Below are 23,825 nucleotides of genomic sequence, written 5' to 3'. Positions count from 1 at the left end.
CGGGAGGCAGGAGAATGGAGTGAACCCGGGAGGTGGAGCTTGCAGTGAGCCGAGATCGTGCCACTGCACTCCATCCAGCCTAGGCAACAGAGCGAGACTCCATCTCGGGGAAAAAAAAAAAAAAAAAAAAGAGGCCAGGCATGGTGGCTTATGCCTGTAATCCCAGCGCTTTGGGAGGCCGAGGCGGGTTGATCACAAGGTCAGGAGTTCAAGACCAGCCTGGCCAAGATGGCAAAACCCCATCTCTACTAAAAATACAAAAAATTTGCCAGGTGTGGTGGCAGGCACCTGTAATCCCAGCTACTCAGGAGGCTGAGATGGAGAAATGCTTGAACCCAGGAGGCAGAGGTTGCAGTGAGCTAAGATGGCGCCACTGCACTCCAGCCTGGGCGACAGAGCGAGACTCCATCTCAAAAATTAAAAAATAAAAAAATCGAACTACCATGTGATCCAGCAGTCCCACTTCTGAGTAGATATTCTTTTTTTGTTTGTTTGTTTTGAGACAGAGTCTCATTCAATCAGCCAGGTTGGAGTGCAATGGCACGATCTCAGCTCACTGCAACCTCTGTCTCCCAGGTTCAAGTGATTCTTGTGCCTCAGCCTCTCGAGCAGCTGGAATTGCAGACATGCCCCACACCACACCTGGCCAATTTTTGTATGTATAGTAGAGACAGGGCTTCACCATGTTGGCCAGGCTGGTCTTGAACTCCTGATCTCAGATGATCCACCCACCTCAGCCTCCCAAAGTGCTGGGATTACAGGTGTGAGCCACCACACCAGGACCTGAGTATATATTCAAAGGAATTCAAATGGGTATACCAAAGAGATATCTGTACTCCTATGTTTATTGCAACATTATTCACTGTAGTCAAGATATGGAAGTGACCTAGATGTCCACTGGATGAATGGATTTAAAAAATGTGGTGGCCGGGCGTGGTGGCTCACCCCTGTAATCCCAGCACTTTTTGGGAGGCTGAGGCAGGCAGATCACAAGGTCAGGAGTTTGAGATCAGCCTGCCCAACATGGTGAAACCCCGTCTCTACTAAAAATACAAAAATTAGCCAGGCATGGCGGCACGTGTCTGTAATCCCATTTACTCAGAAGGCTGAGGCAGGAGAATTGCTTGAACCTGGGAGGTGGAGGTTGCAGTGAGCCAAGATTGCACCACTGCACTCCAGCCTGGGCAACAGAGCGAGACTCCGTTTCAAAAAAAAAAAAAAGTGTGGTATATATACACAATGGAATACTATTCAGCCTTCAAAAAGAGGGAAATTATATTATTCGTGACAACATAGATGAACCTGGAGGACATTGTATTAAGTTAAATAAGCCAAGCACAGAAAAACAGAAACTCTATGATCTCAGTTAAAACGTGGACTCTAAAAATGTTGAACTTGTAGAGAGTAGAATGGTTGTTACTAGAATCTGGTGCTGTGTGGGAGGGGGCTAGAGAGATATTGACCAAAGGGTACAAAGTTTTAGTGAGACAGGAGGGATAAGCTTTAGTGATCTATTACACAGAATGATGACTAAAATAATAAAATAACAATGCATTGTTTTCTTTCTTTCTCTCTCTCTCATTCTTTCTTTTTTTCTTTTAGAGATGGGGTTTCAACATGTTGCCCAGGCTGGTCTCGAACTCCTGACCTCAAGTGATCCGCCCACCTTGGCTTCCCAAAGTGCTGGGATTACAGGCATGAGCCACTGCGTCTTGCTGATAATGCATTGTATATTTCAAAATTACTAAAAGAGTAGATTTTAGATGTTTTCACCACAAATAATTTAAAAGTATGTGAGGTGACAGATATGATAATTGGCTGTTCCACAATGTGTATTAGTCTGTTTTCACGCTGCTGATAAAGACATACCCAAGACTGGGCAATTTACAAAAGAAAGAGGTTTAATGGATTTACAGTTCCAAGTGGCTGGGGAGGACTCACAATCATGGTGGAAGGCAAGGAGGAGCAAGTCACATCTTACATGGATGGCAGCAGGCAGTGAGAGAGGGAGAGAGCTTATGCAGAGAAACTCTAGCTTATAAAGCCATCAGATCTCATGAGACTTATTCACTATCATGAGAACAGCATAGAAAAGACCTGCCCACATGATTCAGTCACCTCCCACTGGGTCCTTCCCACAACATGTGGGAATTCAAGATGAGATTTGGGGTGGGGACACAGCCAAACCACATCAACAATGTAAATATATATTAATGTATCACATTATACTCTATAAATGTGTACAATTATTTATTTGTCAATTAGAAATTTAAAAAAATTTTTAAGTCACCAATGTCTAGTAGTTTAATCAATCTTGACTATATAATGCACCCTCCATAGAAACACTAAAAAAAGGAGTCTGGAGAACTTCCAGATTGGTGAACACATACAGGTGCTGGAGGTTGCCATGCCCAGAGAGGGCATGGAAGCTCTGCACCCACCAACCCTCCACCCCTTGCCCAATATACCTCTTACATTTGGCTGTTCCTGAGTTAAGTGAACATGAAGGATTTAACCTTCATTAAACAGATCACATGTTATGATTTCACTGCAGCCATAGTGCAGCTTATTAACTCTACAGAGCAAACCTTTGTATCACTTACTAACACATGACATGTAGTTTGCTGCATCAACTGATGTGACTGTTACAAATGTCAATATGACTGAGCACAGTGGCTCACACCTGTAATCTCAACACTTTGGGAGGCCAAGGCAGGCAGATCACCTGAGGTAAGGAGTTCGAGACCAGCCAGTCAACATGGCAAAACCTCGTCTCTACTAAAAATACAAAAATTAGCCAGGCTTGGTGACACATGCCTGTAATCCCAGCTGCTCAGGAGGCTGAGGCAGGAAAATCACTCAAACCTGGGAGGCAGAGGTTGAAGTGAGCTGAGGTTGTGCCACTGCACTCCAGCCTGGGTGACAGAGTGAGACTCCATCTCCAAAAAATAAAAATAAAATAAGAATGTCAATATATAAGAAGGAATAGAAAACTGATAGGATTTTACTCTTTTGCTAAAATACATTATATCTTTGAGATTATTCTAGTACAAAGTGTAATAAAACTAGATGTTTATTAAACCATTGAAATCATTGGTAAGTATACAAGAGCACTGAAGCATTTAATAGACAAAGTAATGTTAATCTATTGGTTACTTGCTCCTGCATTGTCATGCTGTTATAATTTACTTCATCACCTTGCTATTCGATACATAGTGTGAATTTCTCTTGTCATCTTAACTATTGTAAAGACAAATTTGCATCTTACTACACAATCAAAATGGCATTGATGGTAATGAACTCCAGAGCCTGGGCCTGAACAGGGAGGTGGTCTCTCAGGCTTGATGCTCAGGCGTATAACCTATATCTCTCCATTTTTGCCCCCTCTTAAATATATGTAATGTCATAAAATGCTTTTGAATCTTTTTAAAAAGTGTCAAGCTCATGAAAGACAGCCTAAGAAACTATTACAAATTGGAGGAAACTAAGGAAAAATAAAACTGAGTGCAGTGTATATCCTAGATCAGAGAAAGACCATTAGTGGAGAAAGAACATTAGTGAAATGTGAATAATTTGAGCTAATAATATTGTACCAGTAGCCGGGTGTGGTGGTGGGTGCCTGTAATCCCAGCTACTTGGAAGGCTGAGGCAGGAGAATCTCTTGAACCAGGGAGATAAAGGTTACAGTGAGCCGAGACCTCGCCATTGCACTCCAGCCTGGACAACAAGAGCAAAACTCCCGTCTCAAAAAAAAAAAAAAAAAAATACCAGTGTTAATTTCTTGGTTTTGAGCATTGTACTGTGATTTTGTAAACTGTTAACATTAGGACAAGCAGAGTGAATGGTATACAGGAACTCCACTATTTTGCAACTTTCCTGTAAGTCTAAAATGGATTTAAAATTAAAAATTTTTTGAAAATTAAAAAAAGCAAACACCAGAATCCTTTCATTTACAAATTTAGCAAATATTTATTAAGTGCCTTCTATGTGCCAGGCACTGGACATTGAAAATATTAATAGAATAGTTAACCAGATAGACCAGGTTCCTACTGTCATGGAGATTAACATAACACAATGGTGAGGTATGAAGATGGGTTACTAGACAAATAATTACAGTGATTTTAAAAAAAAATGCTACCCATGGCCAGGTGTGGTGGCTCACACCTGTAATACTAACACTTTGGGAGGACAAGGCGGGAAGATCACTTGAGGTCAGGAGTTCAAGACCAGACTGACCAATATGGTGAAACCCCATCTCTGCTAAAAATACAAAAATTAGCCAGGTGTGGCACACTCCTGTAATCCCAGCCACTCGGGAGGCTGAGGCAGGAGAATCACTTGAACCTAGGAGGCAGAGATTGCAGTTAGCCGAGATCGTGCCCCTGCACTCCAGCCTGGGCAACAGAGCCAGACTGTGTCTTAAAAAACAACAACAACAAAAAACAAACAACTACAACAACAACAACAAAAACCTACCTGGAAAAGGAAGAGGTAAATGAGCAACCTCACGTGGTCTGTGATGTCAAAATCTTCCCTGAGACCTGAAAAAGGAGTAGACATTGTCATGGGGGTGGAGGGAGGGCACATGGCACGTTTCAGCACCTAACAGTGGGTCTGTGTGAATGAAGCCTCTGGAGCAAACAAGAGAGTGACTGCAGAGAGCAGAAAGCAGTCAGTCATAGGATTCTTTATGGCTTTCTACTCCAACCTAAGAGTGGCAGGATGCCCTGAATAATTTTAAGTGTGGGACTGATATGATAAGGTTTTTGTCTCTTTAAGATCCCTGTAAGTCAACTACAGAGGAACAAGAGTAGATCTTGGGAAAACCTAAGAAGCAGCAACACGTAAAAGGCAAGCAAAGGAAAAGAGACTAGATCACAGCTCCCTGAGAGAGACAGTGGAAGTAAAGCAAGAGTCACCAGTCACCAGTATCAGATACTGTCTTGGAAGAAGTAATGAGGTCAGGCCAGGCCTGATGGCTCACACCTGTAATCCCAGCACCAGGCCGAGGTGGGTGGATCACTTGAGCTAAGGAGTTTGAGACCAGCCTCGGCAACATGGTGAAACCTCACTTCTACTAAAAATACAAAAATTAGCCAGGCATGGTAGTGTACACCTGTAGTCCCAGCTACTTGGGAGGCTGAAGTGGGAGGACAGCTTGGGTCCAGGAGGCAGAGGTTGCAGTGAGCTAAGATCACACCACTGCACCCTAGCCAGGACAACAGAGCCAGACTGTATCTTAAAAAAAAAAAAAAAAAAAAAATGAGGTCCATTGCATGAACAACAACATAAAGGTTTTTGGTGGTCACAACCAGAGCAGTTTCAGCAGAGTACTGAGGGTAGAACAAAAGCCAGACTATAGAGAACTGAGAAATGCACGATGAGGAAGTAGAGAAAGTATTGACAATTTTTTGAAGAGTTACGGCCTTGAAAAAAAGAGAGGATGGTAGTTGCAAAAGGGGTGTATGGCCAGTGAGAGTTTTTAATGTTGGAGAGACATTAAATTATTATTATTTTGAAACAGGGTCTCACTCTGTCACCCAGGCTGGAGTGCAGTGGCTTGATCTCTGCTCACTGTAATCTCCACCCCCTCAGCTCAAGCATTTCTTGTGCCTCAGCCTCCCAAGTAGCTGAGATTACAGGCATGCACCACCATACCCGGCTAATTTTTGTACTTTTAGTAGGGACGGGGTTTCACCATGTTGATCAGGCTGGTCTCGAACTCCTGACCTCAATGATTCACCCACCTCATCCTCCCAAAGTGCTGGATTACAGGTGTGAGCCACCATGCCCAGCCTAATTTCTTTCCTTTTAAGCCACTCTTGTCTTCACTTTCTTCCCTATCCAGTCTAGATCCCACTGTCTAGTGTTTTCTAAGGTAAGAAAGATTTCAGAAGGGGCGTGGCCTCCGAAGTGGATGACTGAATTAGAAAGATGGTGAAAAACATTGAGGTTGAAGAAGTCAAGGAAATGAAAGGCTCCAGTAGTTGTTCTGAACTCTGCCTTGGATCAAAATCACTTGTGGGGCATTTAAAAAATATGTAGATAGCAGATTTTCACCTCTCAGATTCTGACTTAGGAACTCTCGGGTGGAACCTGGATGTCTATGTATTTACATCTGTATATTTTAAAATCACTACATTAGACTCATTACTGCACTAGTGTGTCTAATGCACAGCTCAGACAGAACCACTACACAGGCAGTGAGCTTCACTGGTATTCCTTAGACATGGATTTTGGTATCCATGGGGGTTCTAGAACCAATGTAACAGACATAAAATACTAATTTAGCACACTTTGGGAAAACTACAATTAGGTAATCTCTGGAGCCCTCTTCAGTTTGTACTGAAAAGAAAAATGGATCGGTCTGAGCTGTGAACATTGCCCCACTGCACCCATTGCAGGGCGCACTTGTTTAGAGTCATTTTGTTCCAGACTCACCCATTATCTTCACATTCCTGGAATTTATGATACAAGGAACAATGTATAGCCAATCAATACCTTATGTGATTTTGATGTAGATTTTTGGTAAACAACTCAGGAACTGCTCCTTATTTTCCTTTAGAAATCCACTTATGGCTGGGCGCAGTGGCTCATACCTGTAATCCCAGCACTTTGGGAGACCGAGACGGGCGGATCACCACGTCAGGAGTTCGAGACCCTCCTGGCCAACATGATGAAACCCCATCTCTACTAAAAATACAAAAATTAGCCAGGTGTGGTGGTGCACACCTGTAGTCCCAGCTATTCGGGAGGCTGAGGCAGAAAAATCACTTGAACCTGGGAGGCGGAGGTTGCAGTGAGCTGAGATTGCACCACTGCATTCCAGCCCAGGCGACAGTGGGAGACTCTGTCTCAAAAAAAAAAAAAAAAAAAAATCCACTTATAACTGCTGTTAATCAGAGTGTAATTTCATGGCAACTTGAACCTATACTCCCAAGTTGCAGTCCTCAAACTTGGCCCAAATAAGCTCTCCAGTTAGATTAACTTTGCCTCAACTTCTTCCTTTTATGTCAACATACCTAAAGAGGCAGGATTGAGAGTGACTCTCACTCACCACTGGTGTTTCTCTTTGAAAGTGGCACTTGGCACCAGCATGAACTCCCTGTCCTCAGCAATCCCACCAGGTGTTTTGGGTAAGTTCTCCTGAATTCAGACCTCCCATTATTTGGGTGAAGGTGTAGACATTATTTCAGCTGTTTTTCAAATCTTTCCTTTTCCTTAAGAGTGAGGGCTTCAATCTCTGTCTTTGGACAGGAGATTCAGGTCAAGATATCTGCAGAGAACTGCCTTTTTTTTTCTGCCTTTGTCACAGTGGAAAGTTCAGGTCAAGATTTTTCTGCCTCTGCCTCGGGATGGGAGGTTAGGGTAAGGGATTGGCAGTGTGGCACCTATGGTCTCATTTTATACAGCATACTTTTAAGATTGCAGCTGTGTTTTATTTTTGGGGATTGGGGCTTGGTTTTTCATTTGTGACCATCACCAGCTGGGTTTGTGTATGACACTTATGGGGCATCCTCTTGTAAATATCTAGGAAAGTGGACCCACCTAACACGTGGTGGTCATAAGCAGCAGTAGCCAAAATGGGATCCTTTGAAATGTAAAGTAATTCATTTGCATACACAATTAGGGGGGAAAAGCTGGTTTTAGAACCAGACAACCTGAAGAGGAGACCTACTTTAGGTTTGTCCCGGCTGAAATCTGATAAGAGATTTGGAAAGACTTTTTATGTTAGAGCTCTGTGGTCAGAAATCAGCTTAATTAAAAGCCTATATTTAGGTTATAACGTTTTCTGGAGCAGGGAAGGCCTCTCCACTTTTTTCTCTTTTAGATCCTGTTTCTGGGAATTTTTTTAGCCAGCTTAAGTCCCTTTTTAAATGTGTTCCTTCCCTGTTTGTTTCCTATGTTGGCATTTTTGCTGAGAAAAATGTAAAACTTCATTGGCCTTTTTGAAAGCTTTTGTAGCAAGGAGCACTGTGGACGCATTGCATAGCCTGGTATTGTGGTGTTTCCTTCTTTTGGGGGACTGGGGATTAAATATAAAAGTGAGATTTTTGATTTTTAAATACCTAGGTGCACTGCCTTCCAGTTGTGCCTGCCTTTCATGTATTTAAATATTAGGCCCTGGAAACTGCAGATACTTTCTTTGTCCTGTATTCATTAAAGGGCTTCATCCTGAAGTCAGTTCATTCATGTTTCTGCAGAAGACATGATTTCATTCTTTTTTGTGGCTGCATGGTATTTCACCTGCAGGTTTGTTGCATAGACATGTTGCCTAGCAATGTGGTCTGGGTTTCTGATGTACGCATCACTCCAATAGTGAACATTGCACCTAGTAGGTAATCTTTCAACCCTAACCCCTGTCCCACCCTCCCTCCTTTTGGAGTCTCCAGTGTCTGTTGTTCCCCTCTGTATGTCCACATGTACCCATTGTTTAGCTCCCACTTACAAGTGAGAATGTGAAGTCTTTGATTTTCAGTTTCTGAGTTATTTCACTTAAGATAACGGCCTCCAGCTCCATCCATGTTGCTGCGAAAGGCATGATTTCGTTCTTTTTTATGGCTGCCTAATATTCCATGTTGTATATATGTTACATTTTCTTTATCGAATCATCCGTTGATGGACACTGAAGTTGATTCCATGACTTTGCTGTTGTGAATGGTGCTGTGATAAACATACAAGTGCAGGTGTCTTTTTTAATATAATAATTTATTTATCTTTGGATAGGTACCCAGTAGTGGGATTGCTGGGTCGAATGGTAATTCTATTTTTAGTTCTTTGAGAAATCTCTATGCTGTTTTTCACTGAGGTTGTACTAATACTAATTTACATTCCTACCAGCAGTGTATACATGTTCCCACTTCTCTCCATCATCACCAACATCCATTGTTTTTTTTTTTTTTTTTTTTTGAGACGGAGTCTTGCCATGTTGCCCAGGCTGGAGTGCAGTGGTATGATCTTGGCTCACTGCAACCTCCATCTCCCAGGTTCAAGCGATTCTCCTGCCTCAGCCTCCTGAATAGCTGGGATTACAGGCACGTGCCGCTGTGCCCAGCTAATTTTTGTATTTTTAGTAGAGACGGGGTTTCACCATGTTGGTCAGGCTGGTCTCGAACTCCTAACCACATGATCCGCCTGCGTTGGCCTCCCAAAGTGCTAGGATTACAGGCGTGAGCCACTGCTCCTGGCCAACATCTGTTGTTTTTTGACTTTTTAATCATAGCCATTCTGACTGGTGTGAGATGGTATCTCCTTGTGGTTTGAATTTGCATTTCGCTGTTGATGAATGATGTTAAGCATTGTTTCATATGTTTGTTGGCTGCTTGTGTGTCCCACTTTTTAATGGGGTTGTGTTTTTTTTTCTTGTTGAGTTCCTTGTAGATTCTAGATATTAGTCCTTTGTCAGATGCATGGTTTGCAAATATTTTCTCCTGTTGTCTGTTTACTGTGTTGAAAATTTCTTTTGCAGTGCAGAAGCTTCTTAATTTAAGTCCCAGTTCTTTATCTTTGCTTTTGTTGCATTTGCTTTTGAGGTCTTAGTCATAAATTCTTTGCCTGGGCCAATGTCCAGAAGAGTTTTTCCTAGGTTTTCTTCCAGGTTTCTTATAGTTTCAGGTCTCATGCTTAGGTCTTAATGTAATACATCTTGAGTTAATTTTTGTAGATGGTAAAAGATAGGGGTCCTGGCCGGGCGCGGTGGCTCATGCCTATAATCCCAGCACTTTGGGAGGCTGAGGTGAGGTCAGGAGATCGAGACCATCCTGGCCAACATGGTGAAACCCTGTCTCTACTAAAAAATACAAAAAATTAGCTGGGTGTGGTGGCACGTGCCTGTAATCCCAGCTACTCAGGAGGCTGAGGCAGGAGAAATTGCTTGAACCAGGGAGTGGGAGGTTGCAGTGAGCTGCGATCACGCCACTGCACTTCAGCCTGGTCAACAGAGCAAGACTCCATCAAAAAAAATATATATATATATAGGGGTCCGGTATCATTCTTCTACATGTTGTCTATCCAAGTTTTCCTGCACCATTTATTGAACAGGATGTCCTTTCCCCATGTATATTTTTGTTAACTTTGTCAAAGACCAGTTGATTGTGGGTAAGTGGTTTTACTTATGGATTAGCTATTCTGTTCCGTTGATCTGTGTGTCTATTTTTGTACCAGTACCATGCTACTTTGTTTACTGTAGCCTTTTAGTATAATTTGAAGTCACATACTGTGATGCCTCCAGCTTTGTTTTTTTTGCTTAGGATTGCTTTGATTATTCAGGCTCTTTTTTGGTTCCCTAGGAATTTTAGGATTGTTGTTTCTAATTCTGTGAAAAATGACATTGGTAATTTGATAGGAATTGTGTTGAATCTGTAGATTGCTTTGAACAGTATGGCCATTTTAATGATATTGATTCTTCAAATCCATGAGCACAGGATGTTTTTTCATTTGTTTGTGTCATCTACCATTTCTTTCATCAGTGTTTTGTAATTCTCCTTATAGAGATCTTTCACATCTTTGGTTAAATGTATTCCTAGGTAATTTTGTGTGGCTATTGTAAATGGGATTGCATTTTGTAAATGGGAATGCTATTGTAAATGGGATTTGCCTTGGTTTGGTTCTCAGCTTGAACGTTAAAAGTATATTGAAATATTACTGATTCTTTTACATTAATTTTTTTCTTATTTTTCAAATATATGTATGTGTGTATATATATGTTTATGTGTGTGTGTATATATGTATATGTGTATTTTTTTAAGCAGAGACAAGGTGTCATCATGTTGCCCAAGCTGGTCTTGAACTCCCAGGCTCAAGCTATCCTCCCACCTCAGCCTCCCAAAATGCTGGGATTATAGGCATGAGACACTGTACACTAATTTGTGTCTTGAAACTTTTACTGAAGTCATTTATCGAATCTTTGGGGTTTTCTAGGTATAAGATCATGTCATCAGCAAACAGAGATCATTTGACTTACTCTTTTCCAGTGTGAATATCCTTTATTTCTTTCTCTTGCCTGATTGCTGTGGCCAGGACTTCTGGTACTATGTTGAATAGTAGTGGTGAGAGTGTGCATCCTTGTCTTGTTCTAGTTCTTAGGGGAATGCTTTCAACTTTTCCCCATTCGATATGATGTTGGCTGTGGGTTTGTCATATATGGCTTTTATTATTTTGAGGTATATTCCTTTGATGCCTGGTTTGTTGAGGGTTTTTTGGTTTTGTTTTTGTTTTTGAAGACAGGGTCTTACTCTGTCGCCCAGGCTTCAGTGCAGTGGTGTGATCTTGGCTCACTGCAACCTCTGCCTCCCAGGCTCAAGCGATCCTCCCACCTCAGCCTCCCAAGTAGTTGGGACTACAGGCACAAGCCACCACACCCAGCTAATTTTTGTATTTTTTGTAGAGACAGGGCCTCATCATGTTGCCCTAGCTGGTCTCAAACTCCTGGCCTCACGTGATCTGCCTGCCTCGGCCTCCCAAAGTGCTGGGATTACAGACATGAGCCACCGTGCCTGGCTCCACTGCGCCCCAGCTTCTACCCGTGGTTTCTCTGACAGGTTCCAGCACTCTTCCCTCAGCCTTCCCCTCCAGCCACGGTCATTCTCACCTGTAACTTTGGTTCTTTCTGCAGACAACGGGCTCTGCCATCTCTAGTCGTCCATCTTGGGGAAAAACCCATCTGCTTCTCCTGACTGTGGGGTTTCTTCCAAGCTTATGCTTGGGGAATGAAGAACCTATTTCTTAAAGTGCTTTTAAATCACTCCTGAAAGGTCTGACTCTTAATGAAGGAGTTTTGAAATGTTAGATTCCTGCCATGCTTGGGCCGTGAATGGCTGCCTCATCTCACAGGACCATTTCACTGGAACTGCGGCTTTCTCTTTTAAAAAATTGCTCCTCAGAATGGCTTCTTTCTTTATTTCCATCACTCACATTTTAAAATAGATTTCTCAGGTCAACCTTTGTGAACAGAAAAAGATGTATTCCTTCATGATTATTAGCAAATAATAATACAATCTTACTCTGTTGTTGAAACATGTGTTTTTCCATCCTTCTAAAGAAAACAGTCACTGTTTCTCGAGGCAGAGAGCATGTGTTCTCTGTTATAGAAAAGGTAAGAAAAGGACTGAGGCTGAATTTGTTGTTATTGACACATGTACACCTCTGCCTTTTGTAATGTGTGAATCTGAGAAATTCTAAAAGTGCTTTTTGATTCAAGAATGCCACACCTTACTGTGCTCTGTCTGTGTGAAGAATAGTTTGTATGTCTCCTTACAGACTCTGTAAGCCCCTAGGTGGCTGAGACTGCTGGATTTCTTCTGCTGACCCTAGTGCATCTCATTACAGGTCTTCAACCTAAAATTCTATCTTACAAGATCCTTGCCAGGATTTAAGGATCTTGAATACCATAGTGAAGTCTGTACATGAAGAAGTGATGCTTTTAGGGAGGAAAAAAAAGGTAATACCAACCTTCAAGAGCCCCTACATCTCAGCTCGGCATAAACAAGGCAAGATTCTGAGAGTGGCCGCCTCTGGAAGCAGAAATTATTCTTGTGGCTATCCATTGGCTCCTGAGGCTCTAATCAGAGATGGGGCCCCTTTAATACCAGGGAGTGGCTATTGCCCATAAAGTACTGGACATCAACTTTCAAGAGCAGCCCCAGCTCCTGAAGCTGCTGGTCCTGGTGCATCTCCTGACTTTAATGTAGAAGATAGCAGAGCTTTGGCGACGTTGCAACATAAGAATTGCAGAGAGGTGTAATCCCAGTAGAAGACTGAATCAAGAGACTCAAAAAGGAAGGTAAACACTCGGAAAAATGAGAATAGTGACGTCTCCTTTGCATATTGGAAGGATCACCTTAGGAGAGAGGAGAGGCAGATCTCTGGAGTATTCACTTTGGGGTGAATTCATTCCTTGTGGGGATAAAGAGTAAGAATGGGCCCTCACCCATGTGCTCTCCATCGCCTTATCCCAGTAGTTCTCATCTACACTTAGAGTCACTTGGAGACTTTACAATTTAAAATGCTGTTGCTCAGACCCACCCCAGATCAATTAAATCCAGATCTCTGAGTGTAGGGGCTAAACACTGGCTTCTTTTTAAATTGCCATCAGTATTTAGCCAGGGCTGAAAGCCCCTGAGCTCCCCTATGCCACAACAAGGGGAATTGCACCCCCGAAGAGACAGTTCTGCATTGAATTCCCGAATGTCATAGAGGAGTAGAGACGTCACAGCCTTTAGGCTTATGTCTTAGAGGGCTTCTCAGTACTGTCTGCCATACCTACACAAAGCAGAATCTCCAGGATTTAAATTCAGCCTTCGTGTCATATATTAACAAGGTGCTTCTCTTTTTCCTAGTTATGGCTTCTCAGAATGCTGTTTTTTCTCAGGAGGGGAACATGGAGGAGAAAGAAATGAATGATGGCTCACAGATGGTGAGATCTCAGGTAAGTTCAGTTTTCCTCTCCTCTGAAATGCCAGTGTTCTCAGAATGTGGGCACTTTTACTTTTTCACTTCTCAGAAGTGCTGAGTCCCAAAGATCCAGAGCCCAGGAGATTCATGTGACAGATGATACTCTCCACAGCATGTTTTCCATTCACCTATGTAGCTCTTTCTAGCTCTTCACTCCTTCCAGCGTTTTCACCAGACTCAATTTCATGAATTCATGCCTGTGCTGGATGCTGTGAAGAAAACAAAAGAAAACAATGGACTGTCTTTTAATCATCCTTAAATAGCTCACTAAAATTTAAACAATGCTTGCATTCTCTGTGTAAACACAGTGACTGATGCCCAGGCCCTAGGACTGCTTGGAGCTAATGGGATTAATAAGAATGCCTGAGGGTAACATCTATCACAAATTAATGTTTCCCAAGCATCTTCTGTTGTATCTCTTCCAAAACCTGTTTAAGTCCGTTATGATTCCTTTTTTTTTTTTTTTTTTTGAGACGAAGTCTCGCTCTGTTGCCCAGGCTGGAGTGCAGTGGCGCGATCTTGGTTCACTGCAACCTCCACCTCCTGGGTTCAAGTTATTCTCCTGCCTCAGCCTCCTGAGTAGCTGAGACTACAGGTGCCCACCACCACGCCCGGCTAATTTTTTGTATTTTTAGTAGAGATGAGCTTTCACTGAGTTAGCCAGGATGGTCTCGATCTCCTGTCCTTGTGATGCACTCACCTCAGCTTCCCAAAGGGCTGGGATTACAGGTGTGAGCCACCACACCTGGCCTAAGTCTGTTATGATTCTATAATCTGATTCGGTATTATGTAAACTGATGAGTATGAGTGCAACAAGAGTTGTTTGTATGAAAACTAGTCGAATGCTTTGGAAGGAGTTGATAAATGCTGTCACTTTTTAAAAATTGCTATCAAATTAGGTGTTAGCAATACTACATCACTGAAGAAAAATTATAAAACTCTCAGGATTCCTCCACAAATATTATTTGCCACGTGTCAGTTGCTTGTGTAACTGACTTGTGAAACTGCTTCATGAAACAGAAACTGTTGCATTATAGGTATGAGCACCCAGTCTTTAAAATCACTCATAGAAAAGGCTTAGCGGGCTGTGCAGGGGCTCATGCCTGTAATCCCAGCACTTTGGGAGGCTGAGGTGGGCAGATCACAAGGTCAGGAGTTCCAAGACCAGCTTGACTAATATGGTGAAACCCCGTCTCTACTAAAAATACAAAAATTAGCCAGGCGTGGTGGTGGGTGCCTGTAGTCCCAGCTACTCGGGAGGCTAAGGCAGGAGAACGACTTGAACCTGGTAGGCAGAGGTTGCAGTAAGCCGAGATTATGCCACTGCACTCCAGCCTGGGCAACAGAGCGAGACTCCATCTCAAAAAAACAAACAAACAAACAAAAAACAGGCTTAGCTTTATTTCCAAAGATGAGAAAATGAATGCACATTTATATGTTTTAAATTAAAATAAAATATTTAAAATCTCTTTTATGGATCGCTAGTTTAGCCATCTTTTTTGCTTAACACATCAGATACTGGTCTCAATTGCTTCAGATAGGATTTCTATCATTCCAAGTATATGTGATAATCATTGTCCTTATGTAGCCAATAAACTCATTGAAGGGGATTTTTTTGGTTTGTTTTTTGTTTTTTGTAGAGACAAGGTTTCACTATGTTGCCCAAGCTGTTCTCAAACTCCTGGGCTCAAGCCATCCTCCCAGGGATTGCAGGTGTGAGCCACCACACGCAGCATGGGGAGCTTGTTAAAACCCACATCACACAACTAATATTCAGAAATGCGTAATGTTGGATGCTGCTGTGAATGCAAAAGACAACAAATACAACAGGTGCTGGGAGAAGGGAGAAGTCTGATTGAGACTGTAGGGATGAGGGAAGACTTCATGAAAAAGGCAGAGTTTGAATTTGTGCTGATATCAGCAGGTAGGGTTTGGAGATTAGAGAAAACGGGGGACCATTGCAGACAGGAAATAAAACTTGAGCAAGAGCAGGGACAATAAGGAGACTGTCAGCTAGAGCTGAGCTTTTATTTGGTGTATATTAGTGCTTTGGGGTCTTTGGGTTTCAAGGGATAGATTCATTTGGTTTATTTTTATTTATTTATTTATTTATTTTTTGAGACAGAGACTTACTGTGTCACCCAGGCTGGAGTGCAGTGGCACAATCTTGGCTCACTGCAACCTCCGCCTCCCGGGTTCAAGTGATTCTCCTGCCTCAGTCTCCCAAGTAGCTGGGACTACAGGCATGTGCCACCACGCCCAGCTAATTTTTGTATCTTTAGTAGAGACGGGGTTTCGCCATGTTGGCCAGGCTGATCCGCCCCCCTCAGCCTCCCAAAGTATTAGGCTTATAGGCGTGAGCCACCGCACCTGGCCCATTTGGTTTAATCTTAATTAACTGTAAGACTCCCCAAAGACAGGAATAGAAAGACATCTAGAACTAAGTGGCATGTCTGCTTTTTCACATTCTAGCCCAAGGAGTTAGTTTTAATTTTCTGGAACCATTTATTATGTTTAGAAGGAAGATGATTCATTCCCTCAATAAATATTTTTTGAGCAGCTAGTATGTGACAAATTTTTTTTCTTTTCCTTTTTTCTTCTTATGGTCTATTGGTCATTTCATATGTGACAAAAATTATGCTTTTTATCAGCTAGACATCACTGAGAAAAATAGACATGATCCCAAACCCAAGGAGCTTATTGAAAGACATTTAGCAACTATACTAATAAATTGCAAAAGAGATGTTTTTTAAACAAAATGAACACAGGGTGCTATGAATACACATTAGGGAATCAGGGAGAAACTGTGGGGAAATGAAATTTAAGATGAGAAAGAAAAGATAAGTAGAACCTACGAAAAGTAAGTGGAAAAGAGCATTTTGGACATGTGCTAAAAATCATCTGCAAAAATCATGGGTATATTTGAGAAATTAAAAGAAGACCACTGTGGTTGGTGTGGAAGGAGGGAAAGAATGACTTGAAGTGAGCTTGGAGAAGTGAGCAGGTCTTAAATACACAAAGCCTGTGGCCATGAAAATAGGTCTGACTTTTACTGTGAGTGCAGTGGAAAGCCTTTGGGGGAATTTAAGCAGAAAGATAACAAAATAAGTAATCCAATTCTACATTAAAAATCATCCTGGTGCTATATACTAACTGAATTTGTGAGAGGCCGAAGTTGAAAGGAGAAAAACCAGTTAAGCTACTGTAGCATTCTCAGTGATAGAAAATAGCGTAAAACTAGTCATTGGAGGAAAGGAGGGAGATTTGAGTGCTTTCTTTTGGAAACAGCAGAGATTAGCTAAGGGGTAAAAGCAAAGGAAGAAAAAAGATGACTTCAAAGAGTGGAACCCAGGAAATGGCACTATTGGTAATGGTAAATCAGATCATGTCATTCCTCTGTTCAAAGTGCATGGCTCCCATTTCACTCAGAGTAAAACCCAAAGTCCTTAAGATGGCCTAAACAGTCCTATAGAATCTGGCCTATTACCTGTCAAAGTTCATCATTTACTTTTCTTCCCCGTATTCCATTCTAGCCATCCTGGCCTCATTCTTCTTCCATAAACATGGCCCTGGGGCCTTTGCACTGTTAACCTGTCAAGCTTCTTTCTCAAATGTCACCTCTCCAGTGCCATCTTTCCTGACCACGCTATTTAAATTTGTAACTGCCCCACACCCATATTCTCGAACCCTTACCCTACTTTTATCTTCTGACATACTATATAATTTACCCAGTTATGCTGTTTGTTGTCTACTTTCTTTTCTAGAATATAAGCTTCATAAAGGCAGGGAGTTTTTGTTTCTTATTCACTGGTACATCCCAAGCACCATGCCTGGCATATATATAGGAAGCACTGAATAACCATTCTTTAAACACATGGGGAATTTAGCATATGATAAAGGTAACATCTCAAACCAGTGATAAAAAGCTGCTTTGTTCAATAATTGATGTTGGGATTTCTGGGAAACCATCTGGAAAAAGATAAAGTTGGATCTGTACCTCATACTTTACATCAGAATAGTCTTCAAATGGATCAAATATTTAAATATGAAAAATGAAACCACAAAAAGTTATGCAAGAAAAAAATGGGAGAATTCCTTTATAACTTTCACCAAAGAAAAACTTTCTAATCACAATGATTGATGGGTTCAACTCATTAAAAACACCAAAAGCGGCCGGGCGCAGTGGCTCACACCTGTAATCCCAGCACTTTGGAGGCTGAGGCGGGTGGATCACAAGGTCAGGAGATTGAGACCATCCTGGCTAACACGGTGAAACCCCATCTCTACTAAAAATACAAAAAATTAGCCAGGTGTGGTGGCGGGTGCCTGTAGTCCCAGCTTCTTGGGAGGCTGAGGCAGGAGGATGGTGTGAACCTGGGAGGCGGAGCTTGCAGTGAGCCGAGATTGCGCCACTGCACTCCAGCCTGGGCGACAGAGCAAGACTCCGCCTCAAAAAAAAAAAACAAAAAACAAAAAGCATCTGCATGGAGAAAAAAAAAAAAAAAACTATAAGCAAAGTAAAAAGACATGTCAAGTTGAAAAAAATATTTTGCCACTCGAATTACAGTGGTCTCATCTTTCTAATATATAAAATACTTCTCTAAATCAGCAAGAGATTAGGAGTCCAACAGAAAAAGGTACAAAAGGCCAGGGACAGTGGCTCATGCCTGTAATCCTAGCACTTTGGGAGGCCGAGGCGGGCTGATCACTTGAGGTCAGGAGTTTGAGACAAGTCTGACCAACATGGTGAAACTTCATCTCTACCAAAGATACAAAAATTAGCTGGGGGACTAGTGGTGGTGTGCACCTGTAGTCCCAGCTACACAGTAGGCTGAGGTCAGAGGATCACTTGAGCCCAGAAGGTGAAGATTGCAGTGAGCCATGTTTGCACCGCTGCACTCCAGCCTGGGTGACAGAGTGAGACCCTGTCTCAAAAAAAAAAAAAAGAAAAAAATTTTTAAAAGACAGTTCGCAGCAAATAAAGTTCAAATGGATCTTAAACACAGGAAAAGTGTTCATCTGTACTGAAAACGAGGAAATTTGTATTAAAACCAGAGAAAGCTGGATATTTTATCAACAAGCTTGATATTTGCCATGAGTTTGATATTTTCCACAAGTATAACATATTCTGTTGGCAAAGCTGTGGGGAAACAGACACTCTTACATTGCTGGTGTGAATGTGACAGATTGCATTTTCAGAAAAATGGCCAAAATACCTCCCATCCCAAATGCTTTCTTTGCAAGTGACTTTGACACTCATCCCATTATAGATGTGGAGGTCTGTGTGCTCGCCATTGGATCTCGGCAAGGCTATGACTGGAGGATGCAAAGCTTTGTGACTTTCAAGGCAGATCATAAATGGCAGTAAGACTTCTACCTCATTCTGTTGGGATGCTTACTCTAAACCCGGCCACCTTGTCAGGAGGAAACCCAGACAGCCCATGGAGAAGCCCACATGGAGAGGAGCCAAGGCCCACAGCCCTAGCCGAGCTCCCAGCTGAAAGCCAGCACCAATTTGCCAGCCTTGTGAGTAAGCCATCTTGAAAGTGAATCCTCCAATCCCCAGTCAAACCTTCCCACCTAGTCCTGCCCAAATTGCAGATTTATGGGCAAAGTAAATGATACTTGCTATTTTAATCCCCCAAGTTTTGGGATGGTTTGTTATGCAGCAAGATAATTGTTAGGGATTTTAGTACCTGAAAGTGGAGTGTTGCAAAAACAGAAACTTAAACCATAGGGCACTGACTTTGGAACTGAGCACTGGGAATAAGATAGAAAACGAGTGAAATAATAAAGGGCCTCAAGGAGAGTTAATGGAAAACTAAAGGGCCTTTGTCAAAACTCAAAGGGTAGTAAGGAGAATGTTATTAGAAGCTGGAGGATAGAGGACCCTTGAAGAAGAAATGTTGGATAACATTGTTACCTTCAGTAACAAGGAAAATAGAGGCCAGGCATGGTGGCTCACGCCTGTAATCCCAGCACTTTGGAAGGCCAAGGCCTCACTTGAGGTCAGGAGTTTGAGACTAGCCTGGCCAACACGGTGAAACATCGTCTCTACTAAAAATACAAAAATTAGCCAGGGCATGGTGGTTTGCACCTGTAATCCCAGGTACTCGGGAGGCTGAGACAGGAGAATCACCTGAACCCGGGAGGCAGAGGTTGCAGTGAGCCCAGATTGCACCACTGCACTCCAGCCTGGGTGACAGAGAGAAACTCTGCCTCAAAAGAAAGAAAAAAAAAAAGGAAAATAGAGAATATACTTAATGAACTCAACGATCTACTAAAGAGATTCTCAAGTAGAAGATTGAAAGTGCCAACTGGCAGTTTCTGGCTGCCTAAAGTAAAATGTGAGGGAAAAAGATAAACTAAATGAAGAAATGTTAAATATAAGTGAACAATGAAGTTCTGAGTTTGAAAAGAAAACTTTCTCATTCACATAAGCAGCAAATAATAACCAAATTCAGAAAGGGATTCACACCAAAGATCTAGCCCAGGGTGGACTATAATATGCTGTGTAACAACTTCAGAAGGATCCAGGGCAATGCCTCAGAGGACCTGTCCTCTCTTAAATGCAAGGTTTCTAAGAATGGTTAAGGTGATGTGCCACTGCAGTCTCACAGGGAACCCAAAGGGGAGAATGGCTGATCTCAAAGAGATTTATGGGTGTGGCATTTGTATTATAGTGTAGCTGGATTATAAATTGGTAAACACTCCAGTTTGGTTCTTTTTTTTTTTTTTTTTTTTTTTGAGATGGAGTCTTGCTCTGTCGCCTAAGCTAGAGTGCAGTGGCACGATCTTGGCTCACTGCAACCTCCACCTCCCGGGTTCAAGCAATTCTCCTGCCCCAGCCTTCCGAGTAGCTGGGACTACAGGAGTGTGCCACCACACCTGGCTAATTTTTTTTTAATTTTTTACACTTTTTATTGAAGTAAAGGAACATACAAAAACACACATACTATAAATGTTAAAAGCTCAGTTATCACCAAATGAATTCATTCGTGCAGTCTTCATCCGGATCAAGAAACAGAACATTACCAGTATCCCAGAAGATCCTTCTGTGTGTTCTCTCCTACTCTCTGCCTCCTCAAGTGTATTATTATTATTTTTTAATTATACTTCAAGTTCTGGGGTATGTGTACAGAACGTGCAAGTTTGTTACAAGGGTATACATGTTATGAACAGCACTCATGTAAAACAGCAACCTTAATTGATAAATGTTGTGTGTTCTGACTGCTCCACCATCCGGCTGTTCTTCCATCTCCCTCTCCCCCAGCTTCCCTATTCACTGAGACACAGCAATATTGAAATTAGGCCAAGTAATAACCCTACAATGGCCTCTGAGCATTCAAGTGAAAGGAAGAGTCGCATTCTTCACTAAAAGGAACCAGGGATTTTTTGCCACTCATGGATGAGCAAAGAAAGTGGTTTCTTGAGATGGAATCTACTCCTGGTGAAGATGCTTTGAACATTGTTGGAATGACAATCAAAAGCTGAAACTGATTAAGATTAATGAGAAGAGCATGTCGAATGCATTTGAAATAGGCCAAAAGATTGGCCTCTTGGGCCAAACAGCCAAGTCATGTGTACAAAGGAAAAGCTGTTGAAGAAAATTAAAATTGCTACTCCAGTGAACACATGAATGATAAGAAAGCAAAACAGCTGTGTTGCAGATATGGAGAAAGTTTTAATGGATTGGTTAGAAGATCAAACCAGCCACAACATTCCCTTAAGCCAAAGCCTAATCCAGAGCAAGGCCCTACCTCTCTTCAATTCTCTGAAGGCTGAAAGAGGTGAGGAAGCTGCAGAAGAAAAGTTGGAAGCTATAAGAGGTTTAAGGAAAGAAGCTGTCTCGATAACATAAAAGTGCTAAGTGAAGCAGCAAGTGCTGATATAGTAGCTGCGGCAAGTTATCCAGAAGACCTAGCTAGGATCACTGATGAAGGTGGCTGTACTAAACAACAGATTTTCAGTGCAGATGAAACAGCCTTATATTGGAAGAAGATGCCATCTAGGACTTTATTTATTTATTTATTCATTTATTTTTATTTATTAGTAGAGACGGGATTTCACCATGTTGGCCAGGCTGGTCTCGAACTCCTGACCTCAAGTGATCCTCTTGCCTGTGCCTCCCAAAGTGCTGGGATTACAGGCGTGAGCCATCATGCCCAGCCCAATCTAGGACTTTAATAGCTAGAAGGAGAAGTCAATGCATGGCTTCAAAAGACAGGCTGACTTCTTTTGTTAAGGGATAATGCATGTGGTGACTTTAAGCTGGAGCCAATGTTCATATTATTCTAAAAATCCTAGGTTCCTTAAGAATTATGCTAAGTCTACTTTGCCTGTGCGCTAGAAATGGATCAACAAAGCCTGCATGACAGCACATCTGTTTACAGCATGGTTTACTGAATATTTTAAACCCACTGTTAAGAACCACTGCTCAGGAAAAAAAAAAAAAAAATCCCTTTAAAAATTACTGCTCATTGACAATGCACCTGGTTACCCAGGAGATCTGATGGAGATGTACAAGAAGACTAATGCTGTTTTCGTGCCCACTAACACAACAACCATTCTGCAGCCCACGGATCAAGGAGTAATTTTGACTTTCAAGTCTTATTATTTAAGACATGCATTTCATAAGGCTCTAGCTGCCGTAAATAGTGATTCCTCTGATGGATCTGGCCAATGTAAATTGAAAGCCTCCTGGAGCCGGGCACGGTGGCTCATGCCTGTAATCCCAGCACTTTGGGAGGCCAAGGCGGGCGGATAACAAGGTCAGGAGATCGAGACCATCCTGGTGAACACAGTGAAACCCCGTCTCTACTAAAAATACAAAAAATTAGCCGGGCGTGGTGGCAGGTGCCTGTAGTCCCAGCTACTCGGGAGGCTGAGGCAGGAGAATGGCGTGAACCCAGGAGGCGGAGCTTGCAGTGAGCCGAGATCTCGCCACTGCACTCCAGCCTGGGTGACAAAGCGAGACTCTGTCTCAAAAAAAAAAAAAAGAAAGCCTCCTGGAAAAAATTCACCATTCTGATGCCATTAAGAACATTTGTGGTTCGGGAGAGGAGGTCAAATATCAACATTAACAAGGGTTTGGAAGAAGTTGATTCCAACTGTCATGAATGACTGAGGCTTTCAAGATTTCTGTGGAGGAACAAACTGCAGGCATGGTGGAAATAGCAAGAGAATTAGAATTCGAAGTGCAGCCTGAAGATGTGGTGGAATTGCTGCTTATGGATGAGCAAAAAAAGTGGTTTCTTGAGATGGAATCAGTTCCTGGTGAAGATGCTTTGAATACTGTGGAAATGACAACAGCGGATTTAGAATATTCCATAAACTTATTAGATAAAGCAGCAGCAGGATTTGAAAAGACTGACTCCAATTGTGGAAGAAGTTCTACTGCGGTAAAAATGCTATAAAACAGCATCACATGCTACAGAGAACTCTTCCGTAAAATGAAGATTCAGTGCAGCAAACTTTATTGCTGTCTTTTCTTTGTTTGTTTGTTTGAGACAGAGTCTCGCTGTGTCGCCCAGGCTGAAGTGCAGTGGTGCAATCTCGGCTCGTTAAAAACCTCCACCTCCCGGGTTCAAGCAATTCTTCTGCCTCAGGCTCCCGAGTAGCTGGGATTACAGGCACGTGCCACCATGCCTGGCTATTTTTTTGTATTTTCAGTAGAGACGGGGTTTCACCATGTTGGCCAGGCTGGTCTCAAACTCCTGACCTCAAGTGATCTGCCCACCTCGGCCTCCCAAAGTGTTGGGATTACAGGCGTGAGCCACCACGCCCGGCCTTATTGCTGTCTTATATTAAGAAGTTGCCTTGGCTGGGCGCAGTGGCTTACGCCTGTAATCCCAGCACTTCGGGAGGCTGAGGCGGGCAGATCACAAGGTCAAGAGATTGAGACCATCCTGGTCAACCAACATGGTGAAACCCCGTCTTTACCAAAAATATATAGCTGGGTGTAGTGGTGCACACCTGTAGTCCCAGCTACTCGGGAGGCTGAGGCAGGAGAATTGCTTGAACCTGGGAGGCAGAGGTTGCAGTGAGCCAAGATTGTGGCACTGCACTCCAGCCTGGGCAACAGAGTGAGACGCTGTCTCAAAAAAAAAAAAAAAAAAAGAAGTTGCCACAGCCACCCCAACCTTCAGCAACCACCTCCCTGATCAGTCAGCAGCCATCAGCATCAAGGCAAGACCCTCCACTAGCAAAAAGATTACAACTTGCTGAAGGCTCAGATGACCATTACCATTTTTTAGCAATTGAATGTTTTAAATTAAGGTATGCATATTATTTATTTAGATGTAATGCCATTACACACTTAATAGACCAAATACAGAGTAAATTTAACTTTTATAGGCACTGGGAAACCAACA

At 42.4% G+C, this 23,825-nt stretch overlaps 1 protein-coding gene across 10 annotated transcripts in view; it reads left to right on the top strand.

The window, feature by feature from the left end:
• ZNF713 (zinc finger protein 713) overlaps nt 1–23,825 on the top strand; it is a 48,701-nt gene that overhangs the window by 5,458 nt on the left and 19,418 nt on the right. For 2 of the 10 annotated variants that reach the window (XM_063668373.1, XM_063668372.1), the window contains 2 exons: nt 12,328–12,781; nt 13,338–13,426. In XM_063668373.1, coding sequence (XP_063524443.1) covers nt 13,340–13,426 — 87 coding nt within the window. In that variant the 5' untranslated portion in view covers nt 12,328–12,781; nt 13,338–13,339. Of the gene's footprint in view, nt 1–8,940; nt 12,782–13,337; nt 13,427–18,722; nt 18,979–23,825 lie in introns of those variants that run through there. The other 8 variants (XM_063668371.1, XM_063668368.1, XM_063668370.1 and 5 more) reach the window with 8 other exon arrangements.

The sequence above is a fragment of the Pongo pygmaeus genome, chromosome 6, assembly GCF_028885625.2.
Source record: "Pongo pygmaeus isolate AG05252 chromosome 6, NHGRI_mPonPyg2-v2.0_pri, whole genome shotgun sequence".
Lineage (NCBI taxonomy): Eukaryota > Metazoa > Chordata > Mammalia > Primates > Hominidae > Pongo > Pongo pygmaeus.
This window is presented reverse-complemented; position numbering and strand designations above follow the sequence as displayed.